Source organism: Zootoca vivipara, chromosome 6 (genome assembly GCF_963506605.1).
Source record: "Zootoca vivipara chromosome 6, rZooViv1.1, whole genome shotgun sequence".
In the NCBI taxonomy this organism is placed as follows: Eukaryota; Metazoa; Chordata; class Lepidosauria; order Squamata; family Lacertidae; genus Zootoca; species Zootoca vivipara.
The window spans coordinates 36,101,704-36,120,742 of NC_083281.1; the positions used below are offsets into that span (position 1 = coordinate 36,101,704).

Consider the following 19,039-nt stretch of genomic DNA (forward strand, 5'->3'; position numbering starts at 1 on the left):
GAAGCAGATCCAACATCTGGCCCTTGCACCTTGGCAGAGCCCCCTCATACTGCTGTCTGCATGGCCTCCCCCCCCTCCCCAGGTATAGCAGTCATAATTCAGCTGGTGGCTGCCATTTTGTTTTGCTAGAATGCCTCAGGCAGTCCAGAGCATTGCAAGGGAGGAATCATAAAATTGTAGACTTGGAAGGGCCGCTGAAGATCAGCTAGTACAACCCCCTGCATCGCAGGAATCTCGGCGAAAGCATCCATGACTGTTGGCCATCCAATTTCTGCTTTAAAGCCTCCAATGATTCCATCTGAGGGAGTCTGTTCCACCTGTGATATGATACCCATCCTCTTTATGGAGGATAATGCTGTCAATGGCTGCTAGACATAATAACTATGTTCTGCCTCCAGTGTCAGAGACAATATGCTGCTGAATAGTTGCTAGGAGTTGAAATTGGAGAGAGTTGCTGTTGGCTCTGTTCCTTTGCTTCACATAGGGATCTGCTTGGCCATTGTAAAAGCGGGATGCTGGGCCTTTGGTCTGATCCCACCAAGCTCACCTTATGTTCTAAAGTTTTTATTGTAGCTACCATTCTGTTTTCCCCACAATGTCTTAGACTTAGACCAACACAGTATTTGGGGGCATTGTGGAAAAAATTAAATGGCAGCTACTGGGAGGCAGGCACCCACAGGGGCTCTGTCACTTTTAAAAAATAAAAAATAAAACCCACTGCTTTGTTATATGGTATTCTATCCCACAAATCGGGGGGCAGGGAGGGAAACCTATTATTTCAATGTACTTTATTCGACCGATAGCCAGAAAGAAAAACATTTCTCAATACAAATCTAAAAAAATATAAAACTGAAGGCATCAGAGGGATACATAAATGAGGTATGACCGCGCTACTGAACCTCCTACAGGTAACCCACATTAAGGCTTTCGATTTGGAAACCTATTATATAATAACCCTTTGCCAAGAACCCCCTCAGATGTGCAGCCAGCTCCAATGAAAATCCAGCCAGCCATTGTCTGGTTTTGGCCAAAGTCTCCTGGGGCTCCATCAGAGATGTCCGCAACAGTCTCTTGTTTTGTTTGTAAGAAAAAGCAGTCACAGGAGACTGGTGGGGAACAGCAGCATACTTCTCTTTTCCCTTTGGGTGGAAAAGCAGCTGGAGGGATTGATTTTGAGCAGAAAAACAGCTGGAGGGAAAGGATTAAGCAGATGCTTGCACCCTTGGTCCTCCATTCCCATTGGCAGCCTTTGGGAGCTATTTTTCAGTTTTAATAAAGCTAAGAGTTGCTTCTACATGTGTGGGAGACATGTTACACGTGAGCCTCTGGATGACAACAGCCAGCAGGTTTTTCTTGCTCAGCAACTTGTGAGCAAGAGTAATTTATTTGAGAAGTGGGGATTTCAGCAATACTATTTCTTAACAGTTCATAACCTTTCTTAAAGGTAAAGGGACCCCTGACCGTTAGGTCCAGTCACGGACGACTCTCGCTTTACTGGCCGAGGGAGCCAGCGTTTATCCGCAGACAGCTTCCAGGTCATGTGGCCAACATGACTAAGCCGCTTCTGGCAAACCAGAGCAGCACATGGAAACGCTGTTTACCTTCCCGCCGGAGCAGTACCTATTTATCTACTTGCACTTTGACGTGCTTTCAAACTGCTAGGTTGGCAGGAGCTAGGACTGAACAACGGGAGCTCACCCTGTCACAGGGATTCGAACCACCGACCTTCCGATCAGCAAGCCCTAGGCTATGTGGTTTATACCACAGCGCCACCCGCGTCCCAGTGCACCACCCATTCTTAATGCACCCCAATTTTTACCAGTCACACTCCACAGGCACAATTATGCAATGTCTTCTTTTATCCGTTGCATATATCTCAAGTGCTTTTTTACCTTCTTTTAAAAAATAGTTATGGGACGATTCTTAAAAATAGGCCCATGCTACAAAAATATTACAAGACATATCAAGCTTGAAATACTTCTGTCTTGGAAAAAACACCATTACATTGTAAGGCTCAGGAAGTCATAGAATCATAGAGTTGGAAGAGACCACAAAGGCCATCCAGTCCAACCCCCCCTGTCAAGCAAGTGATGTTGATTTTGCAGCTCCTTCAAGAGTAAATAGAAGCATGGCCTCTAATGAAATTAAGGGATTTTTTTGTTTTTCAGCATGCTGTAAATAGCTGTTTACATTTGGATAATGTTTTTAACAAATATGTTTCTAGTCCATATGTTTTGGATGATGGAGTGTGTGGAGGAAAATTAGATGATAATCTCTGCAGCTCATTTTGAAACTAGGAGGTGGGCTTCAAATAGAGTTTTAGCACAATGTATCTCCACTTCAGTCTATAGCTGCCAGAATTTTGTCTAAGAGCCACCAAATATTCCATGCTAGATCACCTACAAAACCTTATCCAATTCTGTGATACTATACCCAGATTGGCTCTGCAGGAGCTTTTGCAGAAGATTTCCCCAGCTCTGGTACTTGAGAGGCAGCCTTGGAATGGAGATGCCAGGCTCTGAATTTGGCACTTTTTATTCATGCAAACCAAGCTTGCAAACTGTAGCCCTCTCTCTCGATATCCAGACTTGCTTTTTTAAAAATACATGCTAATGCTATGTTTTTGGCTTAGCTTGGTTTGGGTGAAGATCAGGACTATTGCCTAATAAGAATCCCTCTTCTCAGAAAGAATTGTTTGTATAATATGCATGTGGTTGCTGAGCAAGAAAAACCTGCTGGCTGTTTAGCCTGTTTAGCCTGGAGGTTTCCTGTGTATATTCCAAACCCAAGAAACCAAAGCAGATATTTATCAGGCAGATTACACATGACATTTGCAAAATGATTGACAATGTCTGTTGATCACAGCCAAAAGCCCCAAAGAGCTTTGGACTGTTAGGGTATTTATACAGATATTGATATTGATGTTGAAGAACCATTATCAGATTTATTTTTCTTTCTTTCAAGTCATAAAAGCTGCTCCTAGACTGTCAATATTTTAAGGGAAGGATTCAAGCCCATACTTGAACACTTGTTTAGTCGTTTAGTCGTGTCCGACTCTTCGTGACCCCATGGACCACAGCACGCCAGGCACTCCTGTCTTGCACTGCCTCCCACAGTTTGGTCAGACTCATGTTCGTAGCTTCGAGAACACTGTCCAACCATCTCGTCCTCTGTCGTCCCCTTCTCCATTCCCCTTCCTCTTTTTGAACACTAGGGTTGTGCAATTAAAGTGAATTAAGGTTCTCTGTTTTCCCTGGGTCCCAACAAATCCACTTAAAAATAACATCTGGACCTTTTGTGGTTAGGAACGTCACGGGGAAATTTAATGAAAAGTATGGGATGAACTAATGATTAATGAGAAGACGTGTAAACATAGCATGCAAGTAAGTCAGGATAAATGCTCCTTATTGCATAACCTCCCAATGATCAAATCAGAATAATCTAATATCCAAGTAAGCAATTCAGGATGTGTACTAACAGGTCGCCTGGAAGGGCCCAAAAGCTTGAAAATGGTAGGCTTTTTTAACTGAATGATTTCCACTGTCACGAGCGAGCCAGCAGTAAATCACACCATGTAAGCTGGAGTTAAATCTTTATTGCTAAAAATATGATCTGCACCGACTAGGCAGAGTGTCAGGCCTAATTAGCACAGCAGCTCATCCCTGGTAGGCCTGGCCCACATTCTTCTTCTTTGGCGATCACTCGTAGCCGAGTAAGATTGTCTTCCATGAACATGGTCTTAACAGTGAGTCCGTAAGTGACTGTGGAGGCCAATTCTGGACCCACACATCCTTCCACAGTGGGGACATAGGTTTCCGGGCAGGAGTTGATCACGGTGATGGTTTGCCAAGCATGCCTTCCTCTTAGCACGTTTCTCCCTTGTGTCCTGAGTTTGAGTGTCTTCAAAGCCCAAGACACCTTTGGTAAAGGCTGTTCTCCAACTGGGGCACTCGCAGGCCAGTGTTTCCCAGTTGTCAGTGTTTATACAACATTTTTAAACATTTGCCTTGAGAGAGTCTTTAAACCTCTTTTGTTGACCACCAGCACTACACTTTCCATTTTTAAGTTCGGAATAGAGTAGTTGCTTTGGAAGACGATAATCAGGCACCTAAACAACATGACCAGTCCAATGAAGTTGATGTTGAAGAATCCGACACTGGTGAACTTTGCTTCTTTCAGTACACTGGCCTTAGTTTGCCTGTCTTCCCAAGTGATGTGTAATTTTTTTCAGAGACATTGTTGATGGAACCTTTCAAGGACTTGGAGATGGCATTTATAAGTGGTCCACGTTTCACAAGCATACAGTAAGGTTGGTAGTACAATAGCTTTGTAAATGAGCATTTTGGTTTCCCTGAGAATGTCCTGGTCCTCAAACACTCTGCACTTCAATCGGGAGAATGCTGCACTCGCAGAGCTCAGGCGATGCTGGATTTCGGCATCAGTGTCAGCCCTTGTGGAAAGAAAACTGCCCAGGTAGGAGAAGTGATTGGCACTTTCTAACGTTACATAATTGAGTTGGATTTGTGGCACTGCAGAGGGGTTGTTTTGTGGTTGTTGGTGCTGCACTTTGGTTTTTTGAAGGTTGAGCGATAGGCCAAGCTTTTCGTAAGCTTCTCGAAGATGTTTAAGTGGGTTTGGAGGTCATTCTTTGAGTGTGCACACACCCTTAATAATCTACAGTTCCCAGGATTCTCCATGACTAAGAGTGCTTTAAATGTATAGTAAGGATGTGACCTCTGTTCATCCAAGCTGGGAAAGCTTTGTTGGGACCAGAGGGCTCTTTAAAGTGTCCAACTGGGGCTTGCCTTCTGTTGCCTGCTACTGCAAGCAGATGAAGGCCCACTTAGACATGATGTTATCTGCATTTTTAGCCCTTGCATGGCTTAAAAATAAACACATAGCTTGCGATGGGCCTGTAGAAACACCTCCTTTTTGTGTGACTGGACTATCACCTATTGTACATAGAGAAGCAACTTTTTTCCCCTGCCCATCACTGGCATGTGTCTCTTGGAAGGTTGCCCATAAAGGATTGAGGCCCTTGGGTTGGCAGAGACCCCCAGAGTGCCCAGAGCTTGCTCAGGAGAGCTCCCGGCGCCTCTGGCCCCTTTTGGATTCCTTGCCTTGACTCCAGCTGGTACTTCTCAAAGCAGATGTGGCGTGGAGGGTGCGTCATTGTATATACCACAGAGGATCGTTCCTTCCTGTTGTTCACATGTGATAAGGGATTGCACCCTGCCTCCATTCTGCAACCCACAGCAGGAAGCCAGAGTGAAACGAAACCAGCTGTTCTGCAGCCTGATTGATCCAGAAAAGTCCAGAAATTGTGCAAAAACAAGGGGACTAATTAGCTCCACAAATAAATCCCATGTCTAAAATTAACAAAATAATCTTGGGCCACTTTAAATAGAAAATGCTGTTAAAAAACAACAACTAGTTAAAAGACTATTAATAGTTTAATTCTATACCCACTTAGCTGGGCAAAAACGTTGTTAAATTCCAGGGGATTTATTTCAGGGTAGACATGTTAAAAGTTAATTTGCTAAATGCCATTTGTTCCTCTTTTAGGGAGCTGCTAGGGTCTTTAGTCATTTCTGTTTGCTTCAGCAGACTAAATCTTTGCTCCTCACCACCACCCATGTAAGACCCTTTCCTCAGAGCATGGCAATGGAGCGGGAGGTGACATGGCCCCTGTAATTTTGTGAGCACTTTTTGAGAGTGCTGGTGGCAGCAGCAAAAACTCTGCAGATCAGGGAGAGGGAGAGGCAGCAACAGAAGTAGAAGTGCAGGAGGAAGGGAGTGCAATGTCTTGTGCCTAATCCACATATGGTGTGGGCATTGAAAGACATCCTCTGTCAATTGGTCTAATCCCCTATTAACAAGGGTTTGGAGCTTCAAGCTTGGGGTCTGATTGTGGCCCTCCAGGCCTCTCCATTTGGCCCTCAGGACTTTCTACAAGCCACACCCCTCACAGACTCTGCTTTGTACTCAAGTATTTTTGCATCGCTGGAATGTGTCCATCTGATGATGGCTGTTCCTTGTCTGGACAGAGGATAGAGAGGGATGTGTGAGTGTGTTTAGAAATCAACGTACTGGACAAAGGCAAAAGTCAAATTCATTGCTCTGCTCACTTTTGCTTCTGATCCCACCCACTATTCACATGTGGCCCTCGGAAGTTTGGCTTAAGGGAATGTGGCCCTTGGACTGAAAATCGCTCCCCATCCCTGGCATCAAAGGCTTTTTTTGGGGGGGTGCTCTGTGGCCCTCCAGATAAATGCTGGAGTCCAGCTCCCATAACCCTCAATTTATTGCCCATGCTGGCTGGGGCTGATGGGAGCTTGAGTCAAAAAACATCTGGAGGGCCACAGGTGAGCAAACCCTGTTCCAATGTGCAGAAGAGATCTTCCTCTTTGGTGGTTGGAAGGGAACTTGGCGGGAGTAAAATCTCCCAAGTCTAATAATGGGGCAGTCCTCCAAGCTTGCCAAGTCGTAAGACAGTCCCTGCACCAGAGACCTTGGGGACAGAGAGGGACCTTGATTTTTGAATTGGCTTTATCAGTGCCCCCAATGGCTGAGTCCATCGTCCTCTATTCACCTGCTGTGCAAAGGTCCAGCCAGACAGCCCAATGCGAGGCTAAATGTGTGCCATGTTTAAATAGCTGATAAAAAGCCTGTGAGGTCTCTTGACCCTGTCTGGGCTGGATGCCTGACAGAGAGACAGGCCAAGACATGGGGAGGGGCCTAAGAGGTGGGGAGCCAAAATACCTCACCCCAAACTGTGCATCCTGAATGCACTGCTTTTTAATTCTAATTCCTATTAGAGTTAGACCTAGGGCTACCCTATGGTAGAGCCTGTCCGAGCCCTAGTCTACCCTGTGGTAGAGCCTGCAGACAGTCCCAGCCCTAGTCCCTGGTACCAGAGAGCCAGTGGCATTGGATTAGGACTGAGAGACCAGGGTTCAAATCCCTGCTCAGCCATGAAGCTCACTGGGTAACTTCTCAAATATATTCTCAAATATACCTTCTCAAATATATTCTCAAATATACCAGATTCTCAAATACAATACCTTTTAGGGCCCCCACAATAATGTATCAAAAAAAAAAATAGTGTGTAATAAAATTAGTTTATTAAAATGGTTGGTTGGTAAAAAAAAAAACGTATTAGGAGATAATTTGCGAGCCCTGAGATTTTGACTGCCTACGGGCCTCTACAGGGTTTAATCTGGCACTTGGTAACTTCTGGTCAGTTACTGCCTTTCAACCTAACCTACCTGACAGGGTTGTTGTGAGGATTAAATGAGGACGAGGAGAACCATGTAAACTCCTTGGAGAAAAAGGTGAGATAGAAACACAGTAAATAAATAAATCTCCAGGTATACCTGACTGAAATAGGTAGGCGAATGGTTGGACTTTGTATTGAAAGCATCTTCCAAATGGCTACAATTCTCTCTTCCTGGCAGGGGGACTTGAGGCAAAGGAGGACCTCTGCTGTCCTGCTCTTTAAAAAAACTTGTGTAGAAGATGGAATTATCTTCTTAAAGACTACCTCCCCATATGCAGGCCTGTTGGATTCACTAAGAATGTCACAGAAAGCGCTTTCCATAGTTGCCCCCGTGGTTTGGAACACCCCTTCCGCCTTCTTCTCTTTAAGCCATTAGGAGTATGAGATCCCTGTGCTGAAATTTATTTCTGAGCAGAGAGGATTTTGCTGCAAGTTCACCTGTGGAAGTGTGCCTAGCCCTATTCCCAACCTCTGGGTACGTAAGAGCGAAGTGGACTTTTCAAGCCTGCAAGCTAGAGGAGCAGAGAGGTTGGTGTGTTGCAGGGAAGCCAGGAGGGAAAAGGAAAATGTGGATACCTGTGACTCACTGTGCCCAATGGCAGGGCTGGCCATGCCTGCTCCAACCATCCCCACTGCAAGAACTGCAGAGATCCCATGGAAGGGCTGTAACTCTGTGGTAGAACATCTGTTTTGTATGCAGAAGGTCCCAGGTTCAATTCCAGGTAAGGCTGGGAACGTCCCCTCTTTGGAATCATGGAGCACTGTCAGCATAGATCAAGAGTCGAAGACGGGGAGCTGGGCCCAGCCTGCAGGCCATTTGGGCAGGTGGATGCGGCTGCCCATCTGTCAATTACCTGATGTCATCATGCCATCATTGCTTTGCCCCTGGGCAATCTGCAATCAAGCCAAGGCTTCAGGGGTTTGGCAAATCCCACTTTTGGCAGGGAGCTGCATTTTTGCCTGTCCCACAGCTGGTGTCATACGACAGCAGGGCCAGGACAGATCGGCTTGGGGAAAACAGTCCTGCGGGCCAGATTAAGATGCCTAAAATGCATCTGGAACCTCCCCATCTCTGGGTGTAGACCATGCTGACTCAAATGAATAAACCATCTGATTCAGTACAGGGCAGCTTCCTATGGAGGACTAGAGATCAGAAAATAGCTGCCAAGGACTGACACTCTTCAGTTCCGCTGGATAACAGGCAGTACTGTTCCCAAGATTAGCACTGCCTGGCAAGGCATCCTGAGTAACCTGCTAGGAGCACTGGCGGAGGAACGGGAGTGCGGAGGGAGCAGACCGCCCCCAGCACCACTATTCCGGTAGGGTGCCATTGTGGCGGCCCCCCAGGACATGAGCCGCGCACCCCCTCTGCGCCAGCGCCACACTGCCCACAGGCAGCGTGCCACGCCCCAGAACGTAAGCCATGCCCCTGTGGGCGGTGCACCACGCCCTTGCGGGCAGCGTACTATGCCCCCCTCCCGATGCGTGCCCTGCCCCTGCCTGCTTTCTGCCCCCGGTAGCGGAGCATGCAGCTTCGCCACTGGCTAGGAGAGGGGAGATAAAATCGAGGAGTCTCACAAGCTGCTTCTTTTTCTCTGTTCAAAGCCAGTTTATCTACATTAAGTAAAGGTCATTGGAAGTCTTTCCAGTGGAAAATAACAAATATACTGTACACAGTAGTTAGACTTCAGTAACATACCACTACTATTACGTCAGTTGGCCTTCAGCTCAAGAAACAGCTAATTATTTCACCCAATTTATCGCAAAGACTCTCTTAGCAGCTTTGGCAAAGAACACTCTCCTGTAAGTTCTGAGACAGCTGTTCCCCAACTTTTTCTCCATGGACCACTTGAAAATTGCTAAGGGACTCTTGAGGGTCAGTTAATGACTTTTCTGTTGTAATGGGATGTGTTAGATGCTGTATGATTTTTCATTTTATTTTCATTGCTTCCAATAGTTCATTTATTGTGTTTTATTACAATTTAAATTGTATTTTTACAGATGCCACACCACAGATGATGATGATGATGATGATGATGATAATAATAATAATAATAATAATAATAATAATAATAATAATAATGGTGTGTGCCAATCTGAACCTCTTCTGTGGTTTGTGGGAGTTGGCCCCGATGCTTGAAATACAGAAAATTAATCAACTTGAGCTGTGCAACTCAAATTGGGTCTAAAGTCGCTTCTGGGGCCCCCATGGGATCAGGGGCTCTGAAGCTTAAGCTTCATTAGTTTCATAGTAGATCTGCCTGTTTCTCACCGCAGACTTTGTGTTCCTTTAGGCTTCAAGAAGAGCTGTAGTGTAGCTATGGTGTGTGTGTGTAGCTTCTAGCCAGTGTGGCTTCTAGCCAGAGGGGCCCCATTGAGGCTCCCAGCCTGTACATGTGTGTATGCAAATGTGCATGGAGGGGGTGCAAAATTAGCTCTTTGACCTGGGTGACATAAAGCCTAATTTCAACCCTGCTTCAAGATCTGGTATACACCCTTCCCCTCCCTTTCTCACTCACTCACCCACTCACTCACTCACTCACTCACTCTAGGCCAGGCATCCCCAAACTTTGGCCCTCCAGATGTTTTGGACTACAATTCCCATCATCCCTGACCACTGGTCCTGTTAGCTAGGGATCATGGGAATTGTAGGCCAAAACATCTGGAGGGCCGCAGTTTGGGGATGCCTGCTCTAGGCTTTTGCTAGGGAGACTTCTACCCTTTAGATCAAGACGCCTACGCTCTGTGATTTGCTGCCCGCTTCTGTTTGTCCCTCTGCTGTCTGAAGCAACACCCACATGCTGTACTCTGTCACTTTCAGTTCAGGTAACAATACAATCTTCCTTTATTTCCTGGTGTGTGAACTTCTTGTGGGCATAAGGTTAAGGGTAAACACATACTGTACTCATAACAGATGCTCATTACAACTCCAGTAGAAAGATCCTAAACTTCTTGGGAGTGTTCTGTCTTTTGTGATGGCTTTGGCTAAACAAATAAATAGTATTTGTTTGCCTTGGGAGGGTGCCTAGGGCCAGGGAGACACATGGGTAGTGGATACACATGTGGATTAAAATATACTTAGAAACAGTACCTGCCCTTAGAAACAGATAAAACAAATTCCAGTCAGAGGAATGGGGTGGGTCCTGGAAACACACCTCATACATCTAAGGACAGGGTACATGGGTGTGTCTTCAGCAGTCACTGAAAGCTGTAGCACCTCTGTGGGGAGGGAATTCCACAACTTTAGGGATAGTGAAGAAAGAAGCTCTCAGTCCACTGATGCTCCAGGGACCAGCTTGGGAGCCCCTGTTCTAAGAGCATAACACAAGCCCTGCTGGATCAGACCAGAGGACCCATTTAGTCTAGCATCCCTCCACTGGCCAACTAGATGTCCATGGGAAGTCCTACAAAAGACATGAGGGCAGCATGGCTCTCCTCACTTATGTTCCCCAGCAACTGGGATCCAGAGGCATATCCTGGATCCAATACTGAATGTAATATATACCCATTGTGACTGGCAGCCTTTGATAGTATTATCCTCCATGAATTTGTCTTAATTCCCCTTAGAGTCATCTAGGTTGATGGTTGCTGTCTCTACATCTTTTAACTTTGTGCTGCTGTGCACTTTCTTCTCTGTCCTGTGTGAAATGTGGTAAAATATAATCAAAACCTATGGTAAAATATGCAGGAAAGAAAACCCACAGCACAGACAAAAGTATAAATACCGGTGTCATACATCATGAAAGTAAAGCTTGTTTGATAAAGAATGAATGAATGCTTTTGAAAGTTGGGCTTACTTCAAAGCAGCCTTTGGTGGTGCTACCTGAAACCTGTGCAGTACCTAACAGAGCCTCCTTTGAATTTCTGCCCCACAGTCTAGGCTTAAGACTGGCCAAATGTGGGCTTCCTGTCTTCATGTTTTCCCAGTTGCCCATAATAATAATAATGTATTATTAACAACAACAACAACAACAACAACAACAATAATCCACCCATCTGGCTGGGTTTCCCCAGCCACTCTGGGCGGCTTCCAACAAAATATTAAAATACTGAAATAATGTTTTCAGTTGATTTGTCCCAGTCTGTTGTGTACACTGGTACAGACTACACTAGTCGAAAGCTACATGTGAATAACATAGGAGTGTACAGCTCAGCTATTTGCGTACACAGGCTGAGCTGTACACTCATTGACTGTCATATGTTGGATATTGCCCCAGTATGGATTGTGGATTCTGTACCCCCCTGGCTCCACCTTCTGGATCAACACGTCTTCTTTGACTTTTTAATTTGTTTATTGCATTTATATCCCCACAACATCCCTGTGAGGTAGGTTAGGCTGAGAGGTAGTGACCCAAGTTCACCTGGTGAGATTCATGGCTGAGTCCTAATCAGGTTCCAGGGCATAATCTGACACTCTCATAACACTGGCTCTTTGTGGGATTACTTTTGAATCTGAACTACACAGTCACTTTCGTATTTGGTGTGTGTCTCTGTCCAGATCTCTGGCACAATGAGAGTTGTATTGGACCCCTGTGAGTAATCTCCGTGGTTATAGCTATTACAATTGTTGCATCCGTTGGCCTAAGTTTACTTGCAAAGTAAATAGGCAGCGGGTGGGGTGGGGTGTGTTTTGGAGAGAGTGTGAGGAGGGATAATGACGACCGTTCCCTCCCACGCTTTTCTTCCCTGGGATGCCAACTACGGTAGCTCGGAATGTCGCAAAACATTCACAAAGGCCCCATGGGCGCAGCTGCGAGAGAGAGAGAGAGAGAGTGTGTGTGTGTGTGAAGGGGGCGTGGCAAGGCGGCGGGAAGAGGCTAGTGGGCGGGGCAAGGCTCCTGCTTCCCCTGCTATTGGACATTTCCTAGGGCGAAGGGCGGGGCTTGAGTCGCGGGAACGTTGAATTCTGGGAATCGCTTTGCAACAGGGCAAGTCTAGGCCGATGCGCAGTGTCTCCTGGTGGGAGAGAGTCTTGTTGGCGCTTCCTCGGATGCAGGTAATGCTGTTGCAGTGCAAGGTGGGCGAACGGAGAGAGGCAGTGCGGTGTAGTGCTTCCCAGACGCAGGTTGCAATCCCGCCCTCACTGAGAAAAACCTGGGCCGCTCCTTCTCTCTGAGCCTCCCCGGGGCGAAATGGCGAGGAGAGAACTTTGTGCACGCTGTTCTGAGCTCCTTGGAGGAATGGTGGGGATTTTATTTTTTTACAAAAGGTTGCAAGTAGGACTACCGTCAAAATGTTGCCAGCCATCCTCTCTACCAGGAAGCATTCAGTACCCACTGAGCATGCTCAGTTCTCCTGTGGTAATTTGGTCTTTCTATAGGCCCTCCCTCACGCCCTCAGCAGTTTGTGTGTGCAAAACTCTGGGTTTCCCTCCGTCTTGTTTCTTACATCCCACCTTTTCTCCTAGGAGCTCCATGTGGTGTATGTGGCTCTCCGTTTCCCCAGTTTATCTTTGCACCTCCGTGGGATAGGTTAGGCTAAGAGGAAGTGACTGGCTCAAGTGAGCTACCGTAATAGGTCTCAGGCCAACCCCCTTCCCACTACTGTACACCACAGGGGCTTCACTGAATGTGGATGGCAACGTAAGAGTCAGTGCTTGGGGAACTGAGTTTGCTCTTAGAGAATCCTTTCCCTTCAAAGGCGGGAAGCTGTAAAAAATATAAAACCAATTAAAGTTTTTTTTAAAAGATTTGGTAGTCGATAGTAACAGACAGAGATAGTGGGGAGGTCTGCAGCATTTTGGGGCTGGGGGTGGCTGCTGTGGAATTTACATGTCCCCAATCCAGCAGGCAGTCAGGTTCTTTTAAGTAGCTGAATAGGGAGACGCGCTTGGCGGGGGACCATGGGCTAGTCATATTCTTGGCTTAACCTACCTGGCTGGGTTCATATGAGGATAAAACAGGGAGGGTTGAACTCCTGGGAAGTTTGCTTTTCCACATTCATTGTCAGACGCAGAATTGTTTACCATGAAGGTTGCATCCAACCAACCACTGAGATGGGTGTGGAAGCAGATGGTATCGGTGCATAGCTGCCAAGTTATCCCCTTTTTTAAGGGATTTTCCCTTATGCTGAATAGGCTTCCTCGCGAGAAAAGGGAAAAGTTGGCAGCTATGTATCAGTGTGTTGAAACAATAATATAGGCTGGCCTTATCCTTTGCCTATTTCAGCCCTGAAGCTATTGGGGCAGGTGTATACTTTTCAACCATTCCTCTGTAGCCACAGAGACTGGTATAAATTAGTATGCATGCCTCTCCTCTCTTCTTAGATTGCAGAAAGCCTTGCATCATCTGAACACAGAAGACAAACTGCTCATGAAACACAAGGCCAAAAGCCCAGCGCAGAAGCAGCCTGAGTCTTGTGGTGTCTGGTTGGATACATCAACCCTTAAAAAACGCAAAATACAGGTAATGGAGGAACAAGCCTGGAAATAAGGTGCCAGATCTGCATATGGTGAATTTTTTTGTCACTCTTGGGTGCCAGCTGATAATTTTAAGACTACTTGGTGAGTTTGTGGTTGGTGTGTACTTGGGACATCACTTAATATTGGGAAATGTGCAGTGAGGAGGTAGACATCATGCAGGCTGTCTCGCCTGAGGGCCCTTTCAAACCTGGAACAAACACTGTCCTGGAGGAGCGCCATGACTGGTTGGAAGGACCCCTAAATAGGTGCTGCAACACTTTGTCACAGGCCCCACTTGCAAGTCCTGTTCCCATGGAACTAACTTTTATGGGAATAAATCAGTTCTGAACAATAAGGATGAGAGCATAAGAACCTTGCAGGATCAGACCAAAGGCTCATCTAGCCCAGCACTATGTTTTCATGGTGCGTTGTAGGCAGAACTTGAGTGCGACAGCAACACTCCCCACCTGTGACTCCCAACAACTGCTATTCAAAGGGATGAATTCCTGCATGGTGATGAATTCTGACACATAATTTCTACTTTCCCACCCAGAGCTTCATGGCTAAGCCAGTATTAAGAACACTGAACCAACTTTCGCATTGTCCTCTTCCAACAAAAGCACCTCTTCCATGCACCAAGCAAACCACCATTTCCACCTTCTTCAGCACACAACAAGCAGGTATGTTGGTGTTTTTTGTGTTCTAGCTGAGGGCAAAAGCCAGAACATGTCATGGGAGGAAGCTGGGCAACTGGAACTTGGAATTCTGGATGTGATGCTCAAAATACTCAAGGTCAGGGCTAGGGAGTTTGTGCCGCCCCTACAGAGGTTGCTGGATTACAATTCTCAACATCCCTGACCCTTGCCCTCCTGGCTTGGGCTGGTGGGAACTGGGAATCCAGCAACATCTGCAGGGATGTGGGTTTCCTAGTCTAGCTCCAGCCTCTTCCAGATCAGTCTGCAGCCCTATTCATGTCTAGAGTAAGGTACAGAGCTGCACACCGAGCACTGCCTCTAGACATAATAGTTCTTCTCTCCCTGCAAATAACCCCATTGCATGTGGTGGTGTGAGCAGAAAAGCTCAAAGCAGGAGCTCCCACTCATGAGTAGCAGGTACATGCTATCAGGACAAATATTCAAGTTCCCCAATTGGGCAGAGCCCCTACTTGTAAGCAGGGGTTTGTGCATGGGGATTTCTGATTCCACAACCATATGCAATGATTATTCTGTGGGTGGGCAACAGGGCTTAAAGCATTCATTGCTCTACACCAGGGAGCCTTTTTCAGTCCGAGTGCCTCATTGGACTTTTTAAGGGCCACATGCCAGGGGTGGGAGGAGCCAGAGGTAAAGTGGGCTGAGCAATGAATGTAAATGATACCTTTGTGCAGTAGGCTAGTTTCTGCATACACCCCTCTCAGTTCTTCATCAGGCAAGCAAGAAGCATTAAGACTGGCACCCCCAAACTGCGGCCCTCCAGATGTTTTGGACTACAACTCCCATGATCCCTAGCTAACAGGACCAGTGGTCGGGGAAGATGGGAATTGTAGTCCAAAACATCTGGAGGTCCGAAGTTTGGGGGTGCCTGCATTAAGAGTTCAAGGGTGCATTTCTAGTAGGAACCTGGGTGCAAAGCAGGGCCATGGAGACGCAAGTCCCGGGCAGAGTTCTGAGGGTCTGATACGAGTGTTTTCCTACCCTTGCTTTACCTTTGCACCCTATACATGAGCAATGCGTGAGTGGGGTTTCTGCTGCACTTGGCTCCAGATGCTGAAAACAAATGAAAGCACCTCTGTTTACAATATTGGATTTGGCAAGAAGCGGAGCACTGGGTGTTCAGCTTCTGTTTTTATAGCAAATTAGGTTAGATCCCCTATTTAAATTTAAACCCCATTCCAAACAAATCTCTAAAATTTTGGTGTGATTTTTACTCATGTGAGTGAAAATGTATAGGCTGGAACTACAGTCAAATACACCAAGGCTGGACTTTGTGAGGAGAGAAACACTTTGACTTGATCCAGCTACGTCTGGCCTCTGGTCAGGTACACAGTGATAGTGCCAAGCATCTTGGGACAGAGAGCACAGTGACCAAATCCAATCTCATTCATTTTTCTGCACGACTGATTGTGACAGATGGTGAAATATCTGATTAGTGCTCTGTAACGGTATGCCTGGTGGATAGATTTGGGCACGCATGTCCTAGCTGGATTGGCACATATAAGTGGTATGCAACCCATGCTACTTTTGACTAAATATTTAACTCTTAAAAGAGCTTTGTTGCTGTACAATGCTTGGAAAATGCAGCTTCCAAAGTAGATGTGCTGTACTCTTTTCTAACATGCTTGTACCATTCCTCAAATGTAGACCACCTCTCCATTACTATACTGAGACTGCTATCATCATGTTTATTTTGTGAGGTTTGGAGACTTTTCTGTTCTGTTCAGAAACTTTTCTTGCTGTGCAATCACAAAGCTCTTTTTCACTGAGTGGAAAGCTTAAACTTGCCTTTGTCACCCTGCTGCCATGCTGGCTGGGGCTGATGGGACTTGCAATACAAAAGCATCTGCAGGGCACCAGCGTGGCGAAGGCTGGCCGAAATGCTTAAGGTGCAGTAGTTTGCACATTATCAGCAATGAAAAGAAAAGAGTAGGGTTTAATAACTTGTGCAACATTTGCAATGCTTTCTGTAAGAGGATTTATTATTTCATACTTCCATTGCACCTTGCATTGTGTAAACACTATACAAAACCACACAATGTCCTTTAAGAAGCTTTGCTTCTCCACTGTCTGCAAACAAGGGTGTGGAGAGGAGGTAGCAACTGCCCACTCTAAATCCAATTTAGAATCACTTGAAAAATCGTATGAGGAACCGGAGGCAGATGGGAAAAGGTAATTGAGAAGAGCAGCAAAAAGTGACCCTACTTTGCTTTCACTTCACTTTTCTCAAAAAGGACAGACCAGCTGTTTTGTTGATTGCAATCCCATGAAAAGGGTATGACTGGAGAGCTGCAGAGATCTGGGGGGAAATAAATGTGTGGTCTGCTGGTATCAGTTTGAGGATTAACTTGCCAGGCAGCAACAAACTTCTTGGTATTCCTTGAACAGTCCTTTTAGGCAGAATATTGATCAAACCTATTGCCCTCATGAAGAGTCGGACACGACTAAACAACAATTGCCCTCATATTGCAGGTGGGTGGGTAAATGCAGAATAGTGACTTGATTAGAGCCAGTGGAGTGAGTTTAGAGAAGTCAACATTTTAAATCAGGTGTAGGCAAACCTGGCCCTCCAGATGTTTTGGGATTGCAATTCCCAGCATCCCTAGCTAACAGGGCCAGTGGTCAGGGATGATGTGAGTTGTAGTCCCAAAACATCTGGAGGGCCGAGTTTGCCAATGCCTGTTTAAAATAGGGAAAAATCTTGCTTGCACACATGGCCATCCTGAAACACCAGAAATCTCCTACCCTTTTAATTTAAAGTAACTTAAAACCTACTGAAACATAGACCTTGCATGCAACAATCCTTCATTTCCAGGATACAAATCTGCAAAGAGGGGGAGCCTACAACAACACTTCTAATGTTTCTTATCAACAGTGGTGGGGTTTTTTGGGGGGCAACTGATACATCAAGCTTTCCCAAACTTGTGGTGCTTAAGGAACACTTTTTATGAAAACCTGTGGTACCTTTTGCTTATATACTCATCCACTTGCATGTGTCAGAGTCCATGTGCAAGTTGTTTGCTAAGTCACTGTTCTGGGCCTCCCCCCACAACTCGTAGTAGAAACCCATGACAAAGAAAGGTGCCCATGTGGATTCCTCTGGGGTGGGTAGTTCTTCTGAGTCTTTTAGGCAATAGTGATTCCACAAGGGACTGGTAGTTTTGTAGTGTTACTAATCTGTCCAGAGGCAAGGGTTGAGCAGTTTGTCATGGAAGCAATGTGTGATACCCATTTTTTAAAAAAGTTGCCCATGGAAGGCTTGCGATTTGTATTTGCCATTCCAGCATCATAGTAAGTTTTTGTACAGGCTGTGTGCGATATCTGTCTGGTTATATTCAGATTCAGCTTGGTTTGTTTGTTTGTTTTTTGCAGAGGAAAAGAAAACCAATCCAAACAGAAGGCTGGCTGTTGCATCAAACCGAGTCTCCAAGGTGAATACCCATGGACTGTTTAGGGGTAGAAAAACCATGTTGCCAGGTGACATGCTTCAGGAAGGAGGAGGAGGGACCCAACAAACACCAGGTTTACACATTTCTCCCCCTCCCGAAGCCCAGACTACCACTTGCATCCTCCCAACTGAAAGAAGAGACTCCGTTGCAGAGAGAGATCCTCAGTCACTAAACTTCATTCAGCAGCTAGAGGAGAAAAGGGATCCTGATCACAGAACTCTTTCTGATTTGGCTTTGAGAGAGAAAAATAGTGGTTGGGAAAGAGAAAAACATACCACCTTGTTTCCTCAAAGCAGCCAAAGCCTGACAGTTACAAACAAGGACACCAAGACTCAGAGAAGACACAGGTGCCCACCCTCTTGTTATAGCTCCTGTGACTCTGAAAACATAAATTCTCAGCTCGAGCAGAGTACAACGGAAGTGAAGCCTTTGAAGAGAATCAATCAATCTGTTGCTGGGCTCTGTTTGAAAATCAACGAGGCCGCCTGCAATTCTGATAAAGGGATTAAGGACAGCCAGGTAGCCTTGGTTGGCCTGCCAATGTTTACGCAGGACTCTGAGGGTCACAAAGTCATTTCTCACCTCCCTGTTCAAGGGAGAAGTAAAACATCTTTACAAAAGAAGCTTCTTTGCAATGAAAGCAACTCTATAATGAGCCCATCCTACCATGGCTGCTTGAGGGCCCGCTGCTCCGCAGAGAGAGGGACCCACCTATCCCCAGGTGGGAGCGTGTCTGTTCTAACAGACAGTAGTGAGAAGTCATGTTATGACTTGTTATTCACAGAGGATTCGGAAGGCAATAGAGTCATTAAACACTAACTCATAATTGCTCAGTGAGTGAGAAATGCCCCTAATGCAGACTTTCAAAACAAACTGATGCAGACCTTAGGTAGATATGTAGTGTTCATACTTATTCTGCATGCCGGTTTCTTTATAACTTTTACATTGCCTAATAAAGAAATGATATCATAAGGAGTATTGTTATTGTTAATGGTTCCAGAAGCTGCAAGGTCCTATTGGCAAAATATGCAGCTGTGTCAAGAAGAAAACCCAGACTACATTCTAAACAAGCAGGGTCTTAGGGAATTTTTGTCTTAGGCAAGAAGACTGTTGCTTTGTGGGATAAGGGTTGTATTCCTAATTGTTACATTGTGCCTTCCCCACTGCTCCTTGCAACAATTCCCAACTACCTACCATT

At 45.8% G+C, this 19,039-nt stretch overlaps 1 protein-coding gene across 1 annotated transcript; it reads left to right on the plus strand.

Moving 5' to 3' along the window:
* Positions 1-8,629: 8,629 nt before the first annotated feature.
* AUNIP (aurora kinase A and ninein interacting protein) lies at positions 8,630-18,660 on the plus strand. The gene is made up of 5 exons (XM_060276455.1): positions 8,630-8,695; positions 12,148-12,275; positions 13,545-13,683; positions 14,233-14,359; positions 17,765-18,660. The coding sequence occupies exons 1-5, from the start codon at positions 8,630-8,632 to the stop codon at positions 18,658-18,660; spliced, it is 1,356 nt and encodes a 451-aa protein (XP_060132438.1).
* Positions 18,661-19,039: the final 379 nt, after the last annotated feature.